Here is a 20,291-nt window from a genome sequence, read left to right as displayed (position 1 = left end):
GGAACCCTCATTCCCAGGATCTTGGGAGGCAGGACCTGGATACAGGATATTCTGTGGTCTGGAGGAGGAAGAGAGAGAGAAAAATGATCCCTGAGGCTGGGTCCTGAGGTGGAAGCAAATTTATCTTGAATGAAGTTGTGGTGAGCTGGGACCAGGGTCCCAGGCAGGCTAGAGGGAGATGCAGGAGGACTCCCCAGAAAGCAGGTGAGGGTTGGGAGAAAGAACAGAGACTCAGTAGAAATAAGGCGGGCAGGATGAGGCAAGGCAGAGAGAGAGAGAAAATTTAAAAAGAGAGGACAGAGATACAGAAGGATCCAGGGTGAGAGAAGGAAAGAGAGAGACAGACTGAGCAAGGCAGAGACCACAAAGGGCCATACACGTGCACACACCCTACAGAGCCCTCCTTGCTCTGGGCATCTGGGCCCCTTCTCGCAGGGACAAAGGCTTCTCCTAGAAGATTGAGGAAATATGGTCCTAACTGGATTAACTCACTCTCATCATAAACTACCCTACCCCCATCTTCATATTCCTACCACCTAAGACCCACATGCCCAACCTGCCTGGAACGAAACACTTTGCTTTTCTCTTAATACCACCAGATCTTGGCTAAGTCCTGAGAACGTTGCCCATTTTTTCATCTCCCCCCTCCCACTATCCTTCCTACCTGCCTCTCTCCCTATCTTTCCTCCTTATCAGGTGGGCAGCCCCTGCAGGGCCAAACCCCAAGTCTGATTCATCTCTGTGTCCCCAGAATCATCTATTCAGGGCTGAGCTCTTGGGAGGCCTCAGGAAATGTTAATTAAATGAGTGAATGCCTTTCTCCATAGTCTTCTTTTCCTGGTAAACTCCTACTCATCCTTCAAGAGTCAACCTAAATGTCCCCCACCCCCAAGTCTTCTCTGATTTCTTTTTCTTTTTTAAGATTTTATTTATTTATTCGAGAGAGAGAGAGAGAGAGAGAGAGAGAGGCAGAGACACAGGCAGAGGGAGAAGCAGAAGCAGGTTCCATGCAGGGAGCCCAACATGGGACTCGATCCTGGGTCTCCAGGATCACGCCCTGGGCTGAAGGCAGATGCCAAACCGCTGAGCCACCCAGGCTGCCCATCTTCTCTGATTTCTTAAGGAACAGTACATCTTTTCTTCCCTGAGCTCTCGCAGACTCCCCCACTTTCTGTTGTAGTAAGCCTGATTATCACTCTGGATCTGGGCTCCCCTTGGATGCATCACTTGGTGTAGTGGTTTAGAGCATAGATTCTGGAACTGGACCACCTAGATCCAAATCTCAATGCTGGCAATTTTTAGGTGTGTTACCTTGGGCGAGTCACTGCACTTCTCTCAGTTGGCCCATCTATTAAGTAATAATAATCCAGGTTGAGGGGTGATTGAGTGAATTAGCCCATGTGAAGCACTTAAAACAGCGCCTGGCACATGGTAAGCATTCAACAAATGTAATAAGTCTCCATCTCCTATAGAGTCCTGCACTGCTCCCATTATAATACACATCACTCGTGGTTGTAGGGTGTCTTACTCTCTCTCCAATCAGGGAGGTCCATCCTTGAAACCAGAGACTGAAGAGCCACTATGTGTTAAGCACCATACTAACTGTTTTCGGTAACACCTTAATAGCTACCTTTTTAAAAATTGTACTTATTTTTTTTAAGTAGGCTCTATACCTAGCATGGCACTTTACACAGGGCTTGCACTCATGACCATGAGATCAAGACCTGAGCTGAGACCAAGAGTCTGATGCCCAACCAACTGAGCCATCCAGGTGCCCTATGATAGCTACCTTTATTGGCCATACTCTGTGCCTGGCAGGTAAGCATTTCATATATATGATCTCATTTAATCCTTGGAAGGGTCTATTCAATCTCTATTCCACAGAGGGGAAAACTGAAAGAGAGCATTCCAGTAATTTTCTCAAGGTCACAAAGTAAGTGACAGAAATACATTTCCTTCTCTACCTATTACACTCTTACTTACCCTTTTAAACCCCATGCAAATGTCCCCTGATCTGAGAAGACTTCCCTGACTCTGGAAAGAGTGCATGGCCTCTCCTGAGGGCACCCTGTGCCTCTTTCTGGTACAGCGCTGATCAGTTTGTGTTGTTTATCCAACGATGCATTGAGTGGCTTCTGTGTGCCAGGCACTATGCCAGGTGCTTAAAATCACAGTGAATAAATCAAAGCCTCTGCTTCCATGGACTGAGTCCGGAGAGAGAGGGGACAGATCATTATGCAGTAAACAAATAAATGTGGTCATTTCAGCTCTAACAAGTGCTGCAAAAGAAATAAACTAAGCGAAGGATTGTTGTCCAGGTGAGGGCAGAGGACCCCTTTAGCTAGGGCAAACCTGGAAGACCTCTTTGAGGAGGTGACCTTTGAGTAGAAACCTGAATGAGTAGAAACCTGAATGACAAGAATGGAAATCTTGCCTGTCCCCCTGACCTGACTAGCAGCTCCTTGAGGGTAGAGTTCGAGCTGATTCATCTCCAGGACCTAGAGTAGAACATGACTCAGTAAACACTTGTAGCGTGATGACTAAAGGAACGGGTGATTTGCCTTTAAAAACGAATCGAGTTCCCACCTTCTTCACTCTGAGTCTCCCATGACAAACTCAGCTGATATGCCTGATTGGCGCTTCCTGGGTGTGCTAATGGGGGCAGAGGAAGGGAGCTGGAGAGGCTCTGTGCTGGAAGCTGTGTGCCAGTCTTCTGTGGGCTTCGTGAGGGCAGGGACCTTGATATGGTCACCACAAGGGTCCCAGTGCCCAGCATCAGGCCTGTAATCTAATAGGGGCTCAGTAAATTGGCGTTTGAAAGGGGAAACAAGGACAACCAGTGCTGGATAGAACATTTCTGTTGTGCATAGGTTCACCTGATGTTACATCTCCAGAGTCCAGGCTAAGTGGAGACACCCAAACATCTGTTAGCTCTGCCTGGATTCTGTGTAGAATACCACCAGGGTAGGAATATTTACATGGAGACACTTTCAGGGTGAAGAAAAGAGCCCTTCTCCTTCTAAATTTTCAGAGCAAGATTTCCAAGCCAGTTTGGGATAGGGTGGGGATGGCAATGGATTGGGAGTTGTGGACATTGAGTCAGAGGAAGACAATGACGATACAATGGAGCTGGGACTGGAGCTTGTGATTGGTGAGGGGATGGAGAGGGATCTAATAAAAAAAAAAAATTCCCCTAAATCTCAGAGGACTTCTTTACATGGACTTAGCAACTAAAGCAGGAAGAGTCCCTCTGGTCTTAGAGGCTGAGATGGATCCGGGGTGAGGTCCCTTAGGGTCCAGTGGCCCCAGGAAGGCAAAGAAGGTACCAGATGACTCAAGAGTAGCCCAGCTCCTGCTGGGACAGGAGGAACTAGTGTTGGGTGGACACAGATGTGGGAAACAGTGGGAGGGAGGAAGGAAGTGGTTAAGGGGCACTTCATGGAACGTGAGAGGAGGGAGAGGAATGTGATTCTCCCATCAGCCCTGAGATGGGCATTGCAGATGATTAGAGCAAGGGGGCTTGGGATTTGGGGCTACCCCTGTGCTTTTCTCCCCAGGACACAGGGTCACATATGTTCGTTCTCACCAGGACCTGTTCACAGATCATGACCACAGGTAAAATTTAGTCAGGGATCACCAACCCCTGCATTAATGCTTTACTGATAATTACCATAGCAACCTACACACTCATTTCATATGATCATCTCCGCATAATGCATCTATGAGGTAGGCACTTCATTGTCCCCATTTTCCAGGTGAGGAAATAGGGGCCCCAAGAGGGTACTTAGCTTACAGGAGGTCACACAGCAGGGAGTGGTAGAGGGAGGCAGGTTGAGTGCGTGACAACTTCTCTGAGAGACTGGGTGACCACCAGCTTCCTTGCTTCTTTTGAATAAAACTTTGTCCCACTTATGGCTTCAAAGTGTGCAGAGAGCAGCAATAGGCAGGGGGAGGTAGTTTGAGGAGAGGAGAGATGTTTGAGGGTGTGGATGGGCAGCAAAGGTTCAAATAGGGCAGGGGGAGAGTTCAGCCCCTGCAACTTCAGAGGAAGTAGCAAGAAGGCAGCTGGTGGTGTCCGCGGCCTCTGGGTCAGTTGGAGCGTATGGTTTTCTCTATCCAGGAGTTGTATTTGCAGATCTGAGTGTAGACAGCTGGATGCTGAGCAGAGCCGCAGGGGTAAACACCCCATGACAGGATACCCTGCAGGGTCTCATCACAGACCAGAGGGCCACCAGAGTCACTCTGGGGGGAGGAAGGAGATCAAGTAAATACAACAATCCAAAGAAAAATAAATTTAAAAAATACACCAATCTAATGGCTGCCACTTGGGGGTCTGGGATAGTGATAAGGAAGGGATCTGGGTGGGATTTGGAAGGGATTTGGCTAAAGATGAGGTTGGGGCGGGGTTGGGATTAAGTATGAGCTTGGGTTGGGATTGGGCTGGTTTGGGGGTTGTGGACATCAGATAGGGGGATGCAAACGAGGATGTGCTGGAGCTGATACTATAGCTTGTGGCAGATGAGGGGATGGAGACAAATGGAGAGATAGGGATGGGGTGGGGGCTTAGGAATGGCCTAAAGATGGGAATGCAGTTGAGGAGAGGGTGGGAAGTGGGTAAGGCCTGGCACAAACAGGTGGAGCCAAGGACCTAGAGTCAAACATGGGGATGACATTGGGGTAGGGATGGGATAGTGTTGGACATGGGGTGATGCTGGGCTGCGGTTGGGGACAGGGATGGGGCCTTCTGATTTCTCATAACTTCCTTATCCTGGCTCCCATGAGTCAGACACCCTCCCTGGCCAGTCCCTACCTGGCAGGGGTCCTGACCCTGGTCCAGTCCTGCACACATCATGTTGTTGGTGACCACACCAGGGTAGAAGACCTCGCACTCTTTAGGGCTCAAGACAGTGACCCTGGAGCAACTCAGGCCCTTGTTGTATTTCACTAATGGGAGGAAACAGTAGGTAAACCCATTGCCAGCCCCCAATCTTCCAGGACCTGGGAATCCATGCCCCCAATTCCCTCCTCCCTCAGACCCAGAAGTCCTGGCCCTCCAGGTATTTCCCAGGATACAGGCCTCAGGGCCCCAGCTCTTGCCTCTCCGGGTAGCTGTGGTGCCCCAGCCAGCAACCTGGCACTCATCTCCAGGCTGGGCACAGCGGTAGGGCAGGCGCAGGGTCTGGATGCGAGGCCCCAGCACAGCAGGCCTGGCCAGCTTTAGCAGCATGAGGTCATGCTCGTCTGTCCGCCTGGGCAGGATGGGGCCCGAGCCATGGTGGTACTTGGGGTGGATAATGGGGTGAATAGTCCGGCGGAGCTGCTCGCCCTGAAGAAGGAGCAGGTGGTCGTCCCCTATGCGAGCCCACAGAGGCCTAGGGAGGGAAGAGATATATGGGGGTAAAGCCTTCTTAGGGATTGGGACCAGACTCTGGGTCCCTGGGTGGGAGGGTACTGGTAGCAGGGTAGGAGCTTGGACTCCTGGGTCTGAGGGAGGAGTGGAGGAGGATCTGAGTTCTTGAGGGAAGTATGATTAGGGGTTTGGGTCTCTGAGTTCTGCAAGAATTGAGGGCTGGGGGCCCATCTGGGTAAGCTGCCGCTTCCCTCCTGCCTCAGTGGGGAATCGAGGTGGACAGTTTCCTTACTTCTAAATGCCTGACCACAGCGGACCTTGGCTTCTGTCTGTTGCATTCAACTATCTACACTTCAATGGAGCCCAAGGAGTATCAGCAAGACGGGGGTGGTGGAAGGGCCCAGAAACGCTTAGAAGGACCACACCGCCCCCTGGCGGCCACAGCACAACCCCACCTCTCCTCCTAAGGAAAGTCCTCCAGAACTGACTCCCACCCACTTGGGGTCAAGTGCCCCAGCCCTTCCCGCCCCCTCCCCCGGGCCTGCCTGCACAGCCCCTCCGTGGCTGCCCCGAGGAGTTCCCCCTACTTGCTGTTCCCGCAGTGCGCGGCCGTGAGCACCCAACTCTTGTCCACCAGGACGCCCGCGCAGTGGAACGAGAGGCCATTGAAGAGGGACACCTGCCAGGGCTGCGAACCGCGCGCGCACGGAGCGCCGGAGACCACAAGGTCCAAGCCCGTGTCGTTTCTGGGGAGCAGCACTGCCTCTGCGACTGGAGACAGCAAAGGGGCGGCGATCAGAGCACGCAGGGCAAGGGCTGGGTTTAGGGCTGGAGCTGGGGGGGCGGGGGGCGGGGGCCAGAACCAGAGAAGCAGGAGGAGGGGTTGGTGGAAATTGGGGATCCTGCAGGAACCGAATGGAAGAGGGAGGAGAAGGACGGTGGTAAAGGGGAAGGAGGCAGGAACGGAGCGGTCTAGAGCGAGGAGCGCGAACTGGGTGGATCTGGGGGGACCGGGACAGAGCGCAGCAGGAATGGAGCGCGACGGGGCCACCAGGGGGCGATAGAAGGCGGCGGAGCCTGGGGAGCGGGGCCGCGAGCCGCGCGGCTGGTGCGGAGCCGGCCGAGGGGCGGGGGCCCCAAGCTGTAAGGCAAGCTCGGGGAGAACTGGAAGGAGCAAGAAGGGGGCGAGAACAGGATGGGGCAGAGAGAGGGGACGGGGTTAGGAAGGGGCTGGGAAAGGAAGCCGGGAGGAGGAAAGAGTAGGGACCCAGGCGGGGGGCGGGGGGCAGGACCCCCTGGAGCGGAGCTCGGAGAGGGGCGGGTCTGACTTAGGGGCGAGCCTCCTCCGGCTGGGCGGGTGGGTCCCGCGGCCCCCAGGGGAGGAGTGGTGCGCGGGGGTTCGTGCTAAGAGCACAGTCTCCCAGGGACCTCCCGCCAAGCCCTGTCCCCCGCCTCACCCCAGAGTTGCGTCACGAGCAGCGGCAGCAGCAGCCTCGCCAAAGCCCGCGCGCCGGAGGCGGTGCACAGGTGTAGGTGCGGGGGTCTCATGGCCTGGACCGGGGCTGGGGGGCGAGGGCGGGTTAAAGAGAAGCCCGGTCAGAGACACCCCCACCCCCACCCCCACCCCACCGCGCCCGTCCGCCGGGCCTGAGCCAACCCAGCCCGCGGGGACCCGCTTAACCTGAGACGCAGGGGCGGACGGGCGATTCCGGCCCGAATACCAGAGATGGGCACAATTAGCCTAACGACGCCCCTCGTGGCCTCCTCCTGACCTCCCTACACCCGGGCTTTCCCCGGCTGCCCACTGCCCAGCAGGATTTGGGGTTCGCCCTCCTCCACAGATGGGGCGGGGGTCCGAGGCTCAGAGGCGCTTGTCATAGATGGGGAAACTGAGGCTCAAACAGAGCTGCCCGCCACCCAAAGGTCCCCACCCATGCTCTCGCGACCCTTCCCTACTAGGGTGAAGTGCATCCCACCTCACCTGGGAGTCGCTGCTGGGAAAGAGGGAGAAGACCCAGAAGTGCCTCTGCCCCACCGAGTGGGCTGCCCGACTCCTCTGCCCCGGGACCCCTGGCCTGGCCTTCCCTTTTAACCTCAAAGAGCCCGGAAATTCCCCCACCCTTGCCCCCAGGGATTCACTCCCTCCCTTTCCCTCTCCCTAATTATGCCGTGGGTGAGGCTGGCACCCAACCTGGGCCCCAGATTCCTGCTCTGGGAGGGGCCCCGGGAATACAGGCTTCTTCTGGAGCCCCAAACACCCTTTTTGGAGCTGGATTCCATGGGGATTCCCCAGGTCTCCTGTTCCAAGAAGTCTTCTCAGGTGAGGAGAGACGATGCCATGTCCCCGGGGAAGCTTCAGGGTCTCAGATAGTGTGGAGGGAGGTGATTGTGACCAAGAGACAGAGGAAGATAAACAGGAAATCAGACCTAGTGCCTGAGAAAAGCCAGAAGGCTGGCTCAGAGAGAAAAAAGCAGAAAGATAAGATGGCTATATGGAAGGAGAGGGTCGTAGGCACATACTGAGGCGCACGGAGACAGAAAGGGAGCAGAGAACGAGGCAGAGTCCCAGAGCCAGCGCAAAGCTCTGTGCGGGGCTCACTCCCTCAGCCGGAGAAGTGGGTTCACTGTGTATTCCAGGGACCTGTGCCCCTCTTCCTCCTGCTGGGGGGTAGGGGGGTACTGCCCCTTACATCCATGTGTGGTCACATCACATCCTCCCTGCCACCTGTGTGTCTTCAGATGACACACAGGCCCATGAGTCACAGGAGGCCAAGGCCACAGAGGAGCGTCAATATCACCTGGACCAACTCCCTCCTTCCAGGTGAGGAATCCAGGCTCAGAGAAGGCAGTGACTCACAGAAGGCCACACAGCAAATCTACCTAACAACCAGGATGCCTCAGTTCCAGCTCTGGGCTTTTAACTCCTCATGCCAATGACCTCCACTGAAAGGTGAGCAGAACGTCAAAAAAGATCCTGAGTTCTGGACTGTTTGTCAAGCATTTTCTCCAGTGGGAACTGAGTCAACTCCAGAGGTTGTCCGGCTCGGCGCTACCCAACTGAACTCTCTCCAACGGTGGCAATGCCCTCTATGCGCTGGTCAGTACAGCAGCCATATCTGGCTACAGAGCATCTGATAACGTGGCGACTGTGACTGAAAAATTACTTTTGTGATTTCGGGTCATTTCCATTTAAACGGCCCCTGGTGGCCAGTAGCTGTCCTCCTGGCCAGGACAGATCTGGAGGAAGTACTTGGCATGGACATTGGAAAGAAAAACAGCGATAGCTCCTTTTCATAGGTCTTAATTATGTACACGCTGACTTACCTATTGTGCTATCATTCTTTTACCTGCACGATTTTACAGATAAGAAAACCGAGTTTCCATCAAGGCAGTTTCGCTCGGTAGTTAGGAAAGCACCTTGCTTTAAAAAAAAGAAAAAGAAAAAGAAAAAGAAAAGAAAAGAAAAGAAAAGAAAAGAAAAGAAAAGAAAAGAAAAGAAAAGAAAAGAAAAGAAAAGACCCTGCTTTAGATTCTTTGCTCTGCTCCTTACTGGCTGTGTGACTGTGAGCAAGCGACTTGTTTCTCTTGCCCAGTTTCCTCATCTGCAAAATGGGCATAATAATGCCACTTAATCCTTGTGACAATTAAGTTAGTTGATATGTTTAAAAGCCCTTGGACCAGGGCCTGGCATATAGTAAGCATTCCAAAGATTCATTTGTTCAGTAAGTATTTATTGAAACCTTGGGGTGAGTGCCAGGAGCTGTCTTTGGGGCTGGGGATACAAAAGGGAACCAAACAACTATTATCTCTCCCAGAATCACAAGTCAGTACAAGGAAGGATTTGACCCCCGAGCCTCACTAATTCTAAACCCTAGGTTGATTATTAAGCTGCACCGTCTCTCATGGTCAAGGAGGCTGAAAAGAAAATACATAAAGGCGACCTCGCTCAGGCTTGACTATTAGAATGAACAAGAGCCATGTTGCCAAGTAGGGATTAGGGGGGTGTTGGGCTGGTCCCGGCTAATTATTTTCCATAGTCTTCCGGATCCAATCTACGTATTTGCAGACCTTGGTATAGACACCAGGCTTTCTGGTGACAGCACATGGATCCTGGCCCCAGGAGATAATGCCTTGAAGAGACCCGTCACAGACCAGAGGGCCCCCAGAGTCACCCTGGGCATGGAGAGAGAGACAACCAGTCAGAAAGGAGCAGTGGCCATGGGAGAGGGGCAGGGTTGAGCACTGTGTCGGGTAGGAGATGGGGATTGGGTTAGGAGTGGGGTGAAGATTAAGGATGGGGTTGGTGAGATGACTAGGGGTGAAGTTGGAGCTATGGGTGGCAGTAAAGATGGGGTCAGGGTTGATTGGAGGATGATTGGGGCTGGAAATAAGGGTGGGAATGTGGATGGAGCTGGAGATCCCGTGGAGGTTAAAAACGGGAACCAGGGGTGGACATGGAGTTGGGATTGCAGGGGGAGACGGAGTTAGGGTTGGGAATGAGACTGTGGACATTGATAAAGAGACGGTTGAGGTGAGAGATGGGAGTGAGGCTGTGGCAGGAGACCCAGGCCCTGCCCCCTGACCTGGCAGGAGTCCTTTCCCGATTCCAGAACACTGGCACACACCATGGTGTTTGTGATGTTGCCAGGGTAGGCCTTCTCACACTCCTCGTGGTTAATGATGGTGATGTTGGCACATCGCAAGGTGTGGGGCAGTTGCACTGTGGAAACGGCACAAAGGGGTATGGAAAACGAAGAGCCCCTGGTCCCCTTCCCCACATGCAGTACCTCCTCTGTACCCACACTGTGGCCAGTCCCCGTCCTTCTTGCTTGACACCAACTCATCTCTCTCCTTGTAGCCATAGCACCAGGAATGCTAGCGAGTAAATTTATTATGCCAGCTGTTCTATATATACTATCTCTGATGCAGCCCTGGTAGGTGGGTGTGATTAGCCTCATTTTATAGAGAAGAAAACCTAGGTTCAGAGAGGTGAAGCCAGGTGCCTGCAGTCCTACAATTAGTAGGCTATGGATCTGGCACATTGTGTCTGACTCTGACACCCAGACTTTTGTCTCTACCCTCCCCAGCTCTCTTCCCCTCTTCTCTTTGATTAATCCCACCCCTGACACGCCCCAGGGAGCTTCCTCTCCTACTCTTGTGCTCTGGGACTCTCCCCTTTGAAGATCCTCTGGTTCCCTCTGTTCTTCCACAACCGTGATCACCCGCCCCCCCCTCCTCCGCGCCCCCCTCTGGAGCCCCTACACTGGGGGCTGGATGTGGAGCCCCAGCCCGAAACGAGGCAGCGGGTGCCAGGGGTGACACAGTGTGATGACAGGGTGAGTGGTCGCACAGCCCAGGTGATGAAGGCTGCTCTGGTCATCTTCACCAGCATGATGTCATTGCGGTGGTCTTTGTTGGGGAGGCTATTGTTGAAGTCTGGGTGGGGGAAGGACTCGGTGGCCGATAGGGTCTGCTCGCACCCATCCCGCCGCTGGAGGTTGTGCTCCCCCAGATGAACTACATATCGGCTGAGGTGGGAGAGATGGCGGTCAGAGATGGAAGGTGGGGGAGAGGCAGGAGAGGGGAGGGATAGGGAGAGACATGGGGAAGGGGTGAGTGCACCTGAGAGGACAGAGGAATATAGCTCCACTTCTGACCTCATCCTCATTTCCCACTGAAGCCTCCTTTCCAACTATATCCCCATCCCAGCACCCAACCCCCTTCCCAGCACCATCCCAGTTCCCATGCCTTCCATCCATCCTTCCATCCTGGCTCCTTGTCCATCATCCATGCTACCCGGCCCATGCCCATCTCAGACCCTGTCATATTCTCCCCATCCCCAAGCCCCTCTCCATCCATCTCTCCATCTCCAGCCCCCTGCTGGCCCGCCCCAGCCCCCGCACCCACGGCTTGCGGCAGTGAGCTGCTGTCAGGAGCCATTTGGGAGCGATGAGGGTTGCCCCACAGAGCAGCCGTGTCTTCTGGAACAGAGCCACCTGCCAGGGCTGGGAATGAGGAGAGCACTCATACCCCTTGATGATCCTGGTCTCTGCCCTTACATGCCCTGGAGGGAAGTGAGGGCAAAAGAGGGGGCTCAGGCATAAGAGGACTCCCAGATGTGGGGGTAGGGAGAACAGAGGAGTGGGTGGCCCAGGCCCTAGCCTGGTGTCCCACTGGGATGCACTGTCTGGATGGACCGGATATTAAATGATTGAAATCTTTCTGTACTGGTTGCTCAGTGGCTACTGTGCTGTGCTGTTTGTGTCTTCTGCCCCACTGGGGCTGCCCTGGCCCCTCCCCTGGGACCCTCCTTGACCTCTCCCCTTTGTAACATCTAAAGGGATTATGCTTGGCCCAGCAAGGGGCATTCAGGACTTCATTATGGCTCATATATCCATTTAGATGCCCTATGGGTTAGCCCTATGGGTTGTTCTATATTTTCAGCATTGGCCCAGTCAATATCTAGGCATAGAGGGTTGAGGGATCATAGAGACTGGAAAGGGAGGCTCCTGCCCCCCGCCATCCCCCACCATACCTGTCACCAGAGCAAACATGATTAATCGAAGAATCATCATGGCCTGGAGAGGGGAGGGGCAGGCTCCAGGTTCTTCTGGAAACAAGAAGGGACAAGGGGCCTTGATCACTTTATGGGGCGACTAGGGAGGGACTGGTTCATGCCCTCTCCTCCCTTCCTGGCCTGCTCCGGCTCCCCCGCAGAGAGAAACAACAGGGTTTTCACAACGTCCCAGCCTCCAAACCTTTAAAATAAATCTATGGTATCAAGGTGACCTTGGGGGGGAGCTGATCTTGGCTAAAAGCTTCTTGTAAGTAGCCAAGGAGGATGTGGCAGATGCTGGGAGGGGCTTTGACTGGGGCAAGTCATTGGCTGGCCCTGTTTCAAGTCAGCCAGCGTACCTGCACCTGCGAGATGCATTTGGGAGCATGTTTTCCCTCTTGCCCACCTGAGACCCAGCCAGGCCCCAGCAGCTTGGGGCAGGAGAGCAAAGGGAACCAGTGCCACCCAGCATCCACCCCAGGGTGATATGGGCCCTATGAGGGCTGCCTGGGGTGCGGTAGGGGGTTCAGCCTGGGACGGTGCTCAGACCCTGTCCTTCTGAATCCCTGCCCCTTTGAAGGACAGCCAGATATAACTGGGTGGGGCTGACCAGGAGAAGGGTCTATGCCCTCAGCTGCCCTGGCCAGCAGTGGGGGAGGGGTGGGGGTGGAGGGCTGGATTCAGCTATCAGAGCGGGGATCAGAGGTCACTGAAGTTGGGGACAGCCAGTCGGAGAGACAGAGAGACAGAGAAGCAGAGGGCACCCACCCCAGCTGAGAAGGATAGAGCAGAAGGTACAGAGATAGAGGAGGCCTGGCTCACCCCAGGAGTGCAGGCTCCTGAAAGAGGGTCTTCCCTTCCCTCCCGACTCACGCACCCACGGGCTTTGGGACGGGGACTCTGGGTGCCCACTGGTGGCACTGGCAGCTGCCGCGGTGTGGCTCAGAGGCAGATTGGGTCAGAGCATCAGGCACCAGGCAGGTGCAGGATGGCCTGGATGACTGGGCCTCCTGGCCCTGCCTTACTGCCCTGGGGGTGGGGTGTGTGTGCCTGCCCACCGCCTGCCTGCTTCTGTCACCTCCCCAAGCCCCTCTTCTCTCTGTTTCTCCCTCTACGCCCTGCATCCTTCCCCGTCAGGCTGTCTGTCAGTCTGTGAGTCTGTCTCTTCATCTCTGTCGGTTGCTGCCTCTCTTGAATGCTGCGTGTCATGTTTCTCTTTGCCTCCCTATGCCTGTGCCTTTCTCTCTCTCTGTCTCTGTCTCTCTCTCTCTCTCTCTCTCCTCCCCCTCCCTCCCTCCCTCTCTCTCTCCCTCTCCCTCCTCCTCCATATCTCTTTCTGCAGGACTGCTTTAAAACTTTATCTTTCTTTGTGTCTCTCTGTCTCTGCCTCCGTCCACCTCTCTCTCTCTCTCTCTCTCTCTCTCTCTCTCTCTCTCTCTCTCCCCACCTGGATCTCCCAGCCTCTGTGTCTCTCCTGTCCCTGCTCCTCCCTCCCCACAGACCAAGCCCAGGTGGGCCTCTGACCTTCTCTGGGCCCTCCCTTCTCCATTCCAAGGAGGGGGGAAACTGGGGCGTCACAGAGGTGGGGCTGCTGCCAGCCGAAGGGGCAGGACGGGAGGGTGGGGGAGGCAGGTTGGGGCCTGTGGGAGTCAAGGCTCAGGAGAGGGAGTCAGCCCTCTTGCAAGGCCCCAACCCCTTGTGCTCCTCTGGGGCTTCCCTTCTGCCACACTTCCCTCCACCCCCCTCTCCTGCCTCTGCCTCCCAGGAACCCTGGGGCCCCCCAAATCCAGCTGTGGCACTTACTCGCTGTGAGACTTAGGTCCGATGACTTCCGAGTCTGAGCCACCTCAATTTCCTGTCTGCCGATCCCTCTATCTCCGGGCCTGCTTGTTATCAGTGAGATCTTCCTGCCTCCCTGTCTTGCCCTCCTCTCTCCCCTAACCAGAAGTGGGGCAAGATGACTGGGTATGGGCTCCTAAGGCAGCCAGCCCTGGCCTCAAACCCCGGCTCTGCCTCTTCCTACCACAGTGACGTGAGCCAAGGAACTCCACCCCGCTGAGGCTCAGTTTCTTCATCTGCGAGATGGGGGGACAGCCCTGCCTTGGGGTGGTTGGGATGAGGACTCCACGGGAGCCAAATGTAGCAGACTCCCAGCAGGAAGATTCCCACACCATCACCATCACCCCTCACTCTCACACCCCCTAGCTCCCCTCCCATTCACTGAGGAGAAGCTCCCTTTGCACCTCCTGGATGGCGGTGAAGACAGAACCCAAGGGATGGGCAGGACTATTTTAAGACCTAGGCTGTGTCCTCCTGCTTTCCAAGGCTACACCCCACCTTCTATCATTACAGACGTATTAAAATGAACCCACATCCCACATTAAATATAATGTGTGCTCCACAACTCCAGCAAAGCGAAGTCAGAATTGGCTAGGTGGAAGAGTGTTACATTTTATAGATATTTAATTTGATGGTCATGAATTTTGATTTTTTCAATTTTCATTTGGTATTTCGGGGCCAGTAATATTTCCCCCCTCAGGTCTTTCATGAGCATGGTTCCTAGAGTGCTGGATGGAGGGGGAAGAAATGGCCCTCATTTTTATTGTTATGAGTAACTTTCTCCACCCCATTGCTGTGTGACCCCCTAAGGGAAAACCCTCGCCCTCTGTGATCTCTATTTCTACACCTGTGAGTAGGAGAACTGATGAGCTTCCCTCCTGCGTCCACCAGCACTAGGATATCAAATAGACAAACATCGTTCCTTCCAGTTATATTTATTCGGATAGTCAGACATTCCTCCCTCCCCCGACCACGGGACCTAGAAGCGCTGGCTGGAGGGGGAGTTCTGGGAGGAAGATCCCCAGCCCAAGAAGAGTGGGAGCCAGGGGTGATAACGGAAGAGGTGTTGATGCTCGGAGGGTTCAGTCAGTGTAGCCCCCAAGCTGAGGGGTGGAAGGTGGAGGTGGAGGGAGCACGTTAGTTGTTCCTCATGACCATCCGGATCCAGTCCACATATTTGCAAATATTGGTGTAGACTCCCGGGATGCCTTTTTGGCCACAAGGCTCCACGGTCCCCCAGGACACCAGACCCTGAAGGACGTTTCCGCACACCAGGGGCCCCCCAGAGTCGCCCTGGAATACAGAAGGAGAAGGAGCACCGAATGAATACGGGAGAAATCCTGTTCTCATTTTCCTTTCCCCGATCCCCAAGCCCATCGCCAGGCCTTGAAGACGGTGGCTCCGACCAAGCCGGGTTATCAGAGAGTAGAGCATTGCTGAGTTCCCACGTTCCTGGCACAGCGATGACTGACCAATAGAGAAGAACACACTGTTCCTGGGGGGCCAATCCCAGGGAAGGCCGGGCCCCATAAAGGGGCAGGGCAGGGGGCTCTCAAGGACATTGGCTGGAGCTCTGGCCAATGAGCGAAGAGAGTGTCTTCAATGACCAATCTCGGGGAAGGAGGTGGGGAACCGTGAGAGTCCTGTAGAGGATGACTGGCTGGGACCCTGACCAATGAGGGAAAGAGCACAACCACTAGTGGCCAATCCCAGCAAAGGAAGGCGGGATCTATAAACATTCTCTCAGGCCCCGAGGCTGGAGCCTTGGCCAGTCAGGTGGGGCAGCCTCCAACCCGGAGGACCTAAGAGAGCAAGGTAGCAGAATTCAAGGGCAGGAGAGTCCACCAGCCTCCTTTCCTGCCTCCATCCTAGATCCTCTCACTCTTGCCTGGGCCAGCATCAATTGGAGGACATATGGAGAGAGACAACCGGTTACACGCCTCAATTCCAAATCCTTGCCAGCTCTTTACCTTCCCCCATCTTCTCTTCGTCTCTTCCTCTTCCTCTCCTGTGCCCCTCCCATCTTTCCTTCTCTGTTCTCTCCCTCCCTCCCACCCCTCCTTCTCTCTGCCCTCCTTCCATCACCTGGGTCTCCCTGCCTTATCCTGCGCCTCCCCTTCTTTCTGACCACATCTCTCTCTCCCTCATCCTCCCTGCTCTGTCTCCTACTTCCAGCCTGGGTGACCAGGCACTGACTGCGTCCACTCACCTGGCAGGCATCCGCCCCTTCGGTGCCGCTGGCACACACCATGTTGTCCGTGATTCTCCCTGGGAACACAGCCCGGCAGGCAGCACTGGAAACAATGGAGACATTGAGGCACTGGAGCAGGTCCGGAAATGGGTCTGGAATGGAAGATAGAAGCCACAGCGTTCCCCAAAGCTCCCTATTTGGGAGCCACCTCCCCCCACTCAAGGAAGCAAGTATAAGTCTATACCCTGCCCTTTTCCTGTGACCCCCCACTACAATCTGCAAACTTCTAAATTTCAGATTTATGACCTCATTTCATAGTGACCCTTGCCCCAGTTCATTGACCCAGTCTCCTGACCTTTAACCTATGACTCTGAGTGCCATAACTCGAGACATTCTTTGTCTCTCCAACCTCAGAAGCAATGAATCTGGACCCACTTTTATTCTTAAATTCCAGATGCTCTGACCTTTAACCTTCAGTCTTATACTTAGATCGCAACTTGACTTCAAGTTAAGGTCCCTCTCTGTCTCCAGACCCCACATTTCTTGTCTTCTCTTAAGCTTTCTTTTTTTTTTTCTCTTAAACTTTCAAACTCAGCTATAAACCATTGGTCCCAACTCCAAAGTGACTTATAATCCCTGTTTATTTGACCCCGGACTCCATGACCCCTAACCTCTAGGGCTTCAAATCCCAGACCAGTGATCCCTGATTGAATCCTAGTTTCCACACTTAGATTATGGCCAGCTTGTGCAACATCTGGATCCCATGTCCTCAACTCTACAGTGACCTCTAACACCAGAGTCCATGACCCCTGACTCCAAGATCCTATCTCTATATGCCCTTTGCTACAGTTTGATGGCCCCTGCCATTGCTCTGGCTTCTAACCACATCCCTGACCCATGACTTCTGGCTTTGTACCCAACCCCTTAACTACTTTGAATCCCAAGACCCCTGGTCCACCATGATCTCTGACCCCAAACCACAATCCTCATGTTTGACTCTTGATCCATCCTTCCGCTGAAATGGCATGACTCCTGATCTCTCACCCTACACCCCAGACTTTGCCCATCCTGAACCCTGACCCCGATGCCCCCTTACTCCAGAGTTGATTGGTGATGCCCCAGCCTGAGATCTGGCATTTGGTGCCAGCCACTGCACAGGTGGTGGGCAGGGGAAGGGGCTGGATGCTGCGAGTCAAGGGGACGGGGGTGCCCAGTCGCAGGAGCCGGATGTCATTGTCATGGCTGTGCTGGGCTCCCTGGTAACTGGGGTGGGTCATGGAGAAGCCACTTCGCCGAATCTTCTCCGTCCAGTCCAGCCTGCTGAGGCTATGCTCCCCCAGGCGCACCCAGTACCTGCTGGGGGTCAAGGTGGCTCAGCGAGGGTGGGGTGGGCCCCTGGCTCCCAGGCCCCACAGCCTCTCTCTGCTGCTCTGCACCTCCATGGCCGTCCTCACTTTCTGACAAGCTTGCTCTATCTCTCTCCATCTCTCATCTCTTTCACCATCTTTCCACTTCCCCTGTTTGCCTCCTTCTCCTCCTGAGCCCCTGCATCCCTGTCCCTTTCTGATTCTCTTCACTGAGGCAGGGACATCCATCTGTCATGCTCCCTGCTCTGTTCCCACCACCTAGAGGCTGCCTGGGCTGTCAGTGGAAGCAAAGAGTGAGTCATGAGACAACTCTCTCTGTTCTTTCCCTGAATCAATCCATTCTTTGTGCCTGAAATTCCTTTTGAAAAAAAGCTCAGAGTTTCAGACCTAGAAATCCCGGTCTCCTCATTTTGTAGATGGGATCGCTGAGGCCCAGAGAGATTGCCCAGGTTGGGTCAGGGAAAGCCTGAGTGGTGACTGAGGTCATATGGGAAGGAAGGGGAACATGAGGGAATGGGAACAAGTAGGTGGGCAGGTGCCAGGACCCTTCCCGCCCTCCACTCCACCCACCCCACCTAGCCCCAGCCCAGGCCCATTGTTGAGGAAGTCCTATTTCTTGTCTAAACTATTTCTTGTCTAACCTCTTGCTGCAGGACCATCTCCTCACTCCTTGGCACCTCCCTCTTCTGAACCTCTACCCTGAGGGCTCCTCTCCCATCACCCTTCCTTTGCCTACCCCTGGAAGGAACCACCCAGACAGGGACTTACCTGCCACTGCAGTGAGCAGCTGTGAGGACCCACCTGCGGTCAATGAGGACCCCCCCACAGCGCAGGTTGGCGCCCTCAAACAGCCCCACCTGCCAAGGCTGTGAGTGACGGGCACACTCCTTGCCTTTGACAATCTTCTCTGTGGCCGGTTGGCTGAGCCCTGAGGACAGGGGTGTGGGCCAGAGGGATGGGGTCAGAGATCTAGAGATTGGGGATCAGAGATAGGAAGAGAGATGCAGAGATGAAGACAGAGAGAGGAAGAGAAAGGTTAAAAAACAGAGAGATGCTTAAAGAAAGGAGGGAGACAGAGACAGAGATTCACAGATAGAGAGAAGAGAGAGGGCATAGTGACAGGAAGAAACAGAGTAGAGATTGATCAATATTCAGGGGGACAGAGGTGGCAGGGCCCCGAGACCCAGAGGTGAGTGGAGGCACAGAGGCAGCCTCCTACCCTCTTCAGTGCCAGGCTGGGGACCAGACCTGGAAGGAAGTTAGGGCCTCCTGTTGGGGAGAAAGGGACCCCCCCACCCCGGGGAACTCACCAGTAACACAGAAGAGCAACAGGATGCTGGAACCCAGGGTGACCCACCTCCAGGTCCTGGGAAATGTGGGGGAATCTCAGAGATGGCCCTTTTCCTGCCAACCTACCCCTCCTGCCAGCAACTCCAAGAGGACGACAGGATGCCTGCCCATTCCCCTCTCTGTCCACCTTGGGTGTCACCCCATTGGTGATCATCTGCCCCCTCCTCACCTTGTCCCTCTGCCTGCTGGGTCCTCCATGTGGTTGTCACAATTTCAGACTGTCTGTCTCTGCTCTCTCTGTCCACTACCTGCCTTCCTGTCATCCACCCACCACTCTGCTAGTCAGCTCTCCCACTGTCCACCTGGCTTCTCAGCCACCTGTCATGCTGCCCCACCTGTCCCCCTCCTTCTGTCTGTTTGCCCCAGACCGGCAGCTGACACAGCTTTTAACTCTCTTTGTCCCAGCCCATGCAATTTCCGGGTTGAGGGAAGAGGACCAGGAAGACATGGGGTGGGGCACCCTCTAATCCTGTAGAAACTCTTCTCAGCTAATGGCACCTAATTGAGCTTTACAATGAAAGGGGGGAGGGGGCGGGGGAGAGCCCTGGATGGTTGTGGGGGAAAGATTCAACCCCACTCTTTCTCCCTTCCTCTCCAAGCCAGCACCCGAGACCCGTGACTCAATGTGATCTGGGAACTGGGTTCTAATCCCGTTTCCCGGTGAAGAAGGCTCAGGGAGGGTGGGGCACCAACACTAGGCCCCTCCCCACCCTGTGCAGAAAGTGGGCAAGAGGGTGAGTGGCTAAGAGCTCAGAACAGTGCAAGAGAGAGGCTGAGAAAGCCAGAGCAGAGAGAGCCCAGACAGAGAAGAGAAGGAAGAGATTTCAAAATAGGGCATCAGGAAGAGACTGAAGACATTTCCAAACGAGTTCCCCTGGAGTTGATCCTAACTGAATCTTCTAAAGGCACAGTCCACCTTGTTCTCCACCAAGAAGCCCGCTCTTCCTATCTGCACATGGTCGATTTATCTAATTCCATGAAACTTTGTGGGGTTCTTTTCCTTACATGAAGGCCTCCACTGAGAAAGGGACAGGCGACTGAGAGAGAACCAGGGACAAGACAGTCTGTGCTTTCTTCAGCTTTTGATTCATTTTGAGATACGAGCTAACTCAACACCTCTCTATTTCTGGATAGCTGGGGGCTCTGCTTTATTGAGGTGCAATTTGCATGTCATAAAATTCACCCTCAGCTCCATTCCAGAGCTGCCATCTGGAACACACACCAGCACTGCCGGTTCCCATGGCTTTTCAGGAGAAGCTGGAAATTCAGATTTATGGTAGGACATTTCCTGATTTTAAAATATTGGCAGGGCACCTGACTGGCTCAGTCAATAGAGCATGTGTGACTCTTGATCTCAGGGGTTGTAAGTTAAACCCTACACTGGGTGTAGAGATTACTTAAAAACAATAAGAAAACTTTAAAATAAAATCAAATATTGGTAAACAACAACAACAAACAACTATGGGCCCCACCTCTCTCTCTCGACTTCTTTCTGACTCTACTTTTTAAAAATGCTTTATTTTTTAATGATTTCATTTATTTGAGAGAGAGAGATAGTGAGTGAAAGAGAGCATGAGTATGGGGGGAGGGAGAAGCAGACTCCCCCCTGAGCAGGGAGCCCCATGAGGGCCTTGATTC

General features: G+C 54.2%; 3 protein-coding genes across 4 annotated transcripts; all 3 read right to left on the bottom strand.

Moving 5' to 3' along the window:
* Positions 1–3,616: 3,616 nt before the first annotated feature.
* Positions 3,617–6,898, bottom strand: KLK10 (kallikrein related peptidase 10). The gene is given in 5 exon segments (NM_001197158.1): positions 3,617–4,242; positions 4,811–4,944; positions 5,098–5,372; positions 5,938–6,121; positions 6,808–6,898. Coding segments are annotated over 5 exon segments (837 nt in total). The 3' UTR covers positions 3,617–4,089.
* A 2,162-nt stretch (positions 6,899–9,060) lies between these two features.
* Positions 9,061–13,902, bottom strand: KLK11 (kallikrein related peptidase 11). Its single transcript, XM_038528042.1, has 6 exons — positions 13,710–13,902; positions 11,886–11,960; positions 11,258–11,414; positions 10,613–10,878; positions 9,934–10,070; positions 9,061–9,523 (listed from the first exon to the last, which is right to left on the bottom strand). The coding sequence occupies exons 2-6, from the start codon at positions 11,923–11,925 to the stop codon at positions 9,371–9,373; spliced, it is 753 nt and encodes a 250-aa protein (XP_038383970.1). The 5' UTR covers positions 11,926–11,960; positions 13,710–13,902; the 3' UTR covers positions 9,061–9,370.
* Positions 13,903–14,664: 762 nt separating this feature from the next.
* KLK12 (kallikrein related peptidase 12) lies at positions 14,665–19,044 on the bottom strand. 2 transcript variants are annotated; one of them, XM_038528041.1, is made up of 6 exons: positions 18,823–19,044; positions 18,614–18,669; positions 18,072–18,231; positions 17,033–17,289; positions 15,955–16,088; positions 14,665–15,038 (listed from the first exon to the last, which is right to left on the bottom strand). In XM_038528041.1, the coding sequence occupies exons 1-6, from the start codon at positions 18,849–18,851 to the stop codon at positions 14,883–14,885; spliced, it is 792 nt and encodes a 263-aa protein (XP_038383969.1). In that variant the 5' UTR covers positions 18,852–19,044; the 3' UTR covers positions 14,665–14,882. The 2 variants fall into 2 exon arrangements, with proteins under 2 accessions (XP_038383969.1, XP_038383968.1); XM_038528040.1 differs by having other exon boundaries at positions 17,033–17,292; positions 18,823–19,041.
* Between the last annotated feature and the right edge of the window lie 1,247 nt (positions 19,045–20,291).

The sequence above is a fragment of the Canis lupus genome, chromosome 1 (assembly GCF_011100685.1).
Source record: "Canis lupus familiaris isolate Mischka breed German Shepherd chromosome 1, alternate assembly UU_Cfam_GSD_1.0, whole genome shotgun sequence".
Classification (NCBI taxonomy): domain Eukaryota; kingdom Metazoa; phylum Chordata; class Mammalia; order Carnivora; family Canidae; genus Canis; species Canis lupus.
Note: the sequence above shows the minus strand (reverse complement) of the source record. Positions and strands in the feature narration are given on the sequence as shown.

Coding starts and splice junctions, on each gene's coding strand:
- KLK12 (XM_038528040.1), bottom strand. CDS start 18,851: ATGGAGGACCCAGCAGGCAGAGGGACAAG. Junction 18,670..18,822: donor CCAGCAGGCAGAGGGACAAG/GTGAGGAGGGGG, acceptor CACATTTCCCAG/GACCTGGAGGTGGGTCACCC. Junction 18,232..18,613: donor GTTGCTCTTCTGTGTTACTG/GTGAGTTCCCCG, acceptor CCCTGTCCTCAG/GGCTCAGCCAACCGGCCACA.
- KLK11 (XM_038528042.1), bottom strand. CDS start 11,925: ATGATGATTCTTCGATTAATCATGTTTGCTCTGGTGACAG. Junction 11,415..11,885: donor CATGTTTGCTCTGGTGACAG/GTATGGTGGGGG, acceptor ACTTCCCTCCAG/GGCATGTAAGGGCAGAGACC. Junction 10,071..10,612: donor CTCCACATCCAGCCCCCAGT/GTAGGGGCTCCA, acceptor CCGTTTCCACAG/TGCAACTGCCCCACACCTTG.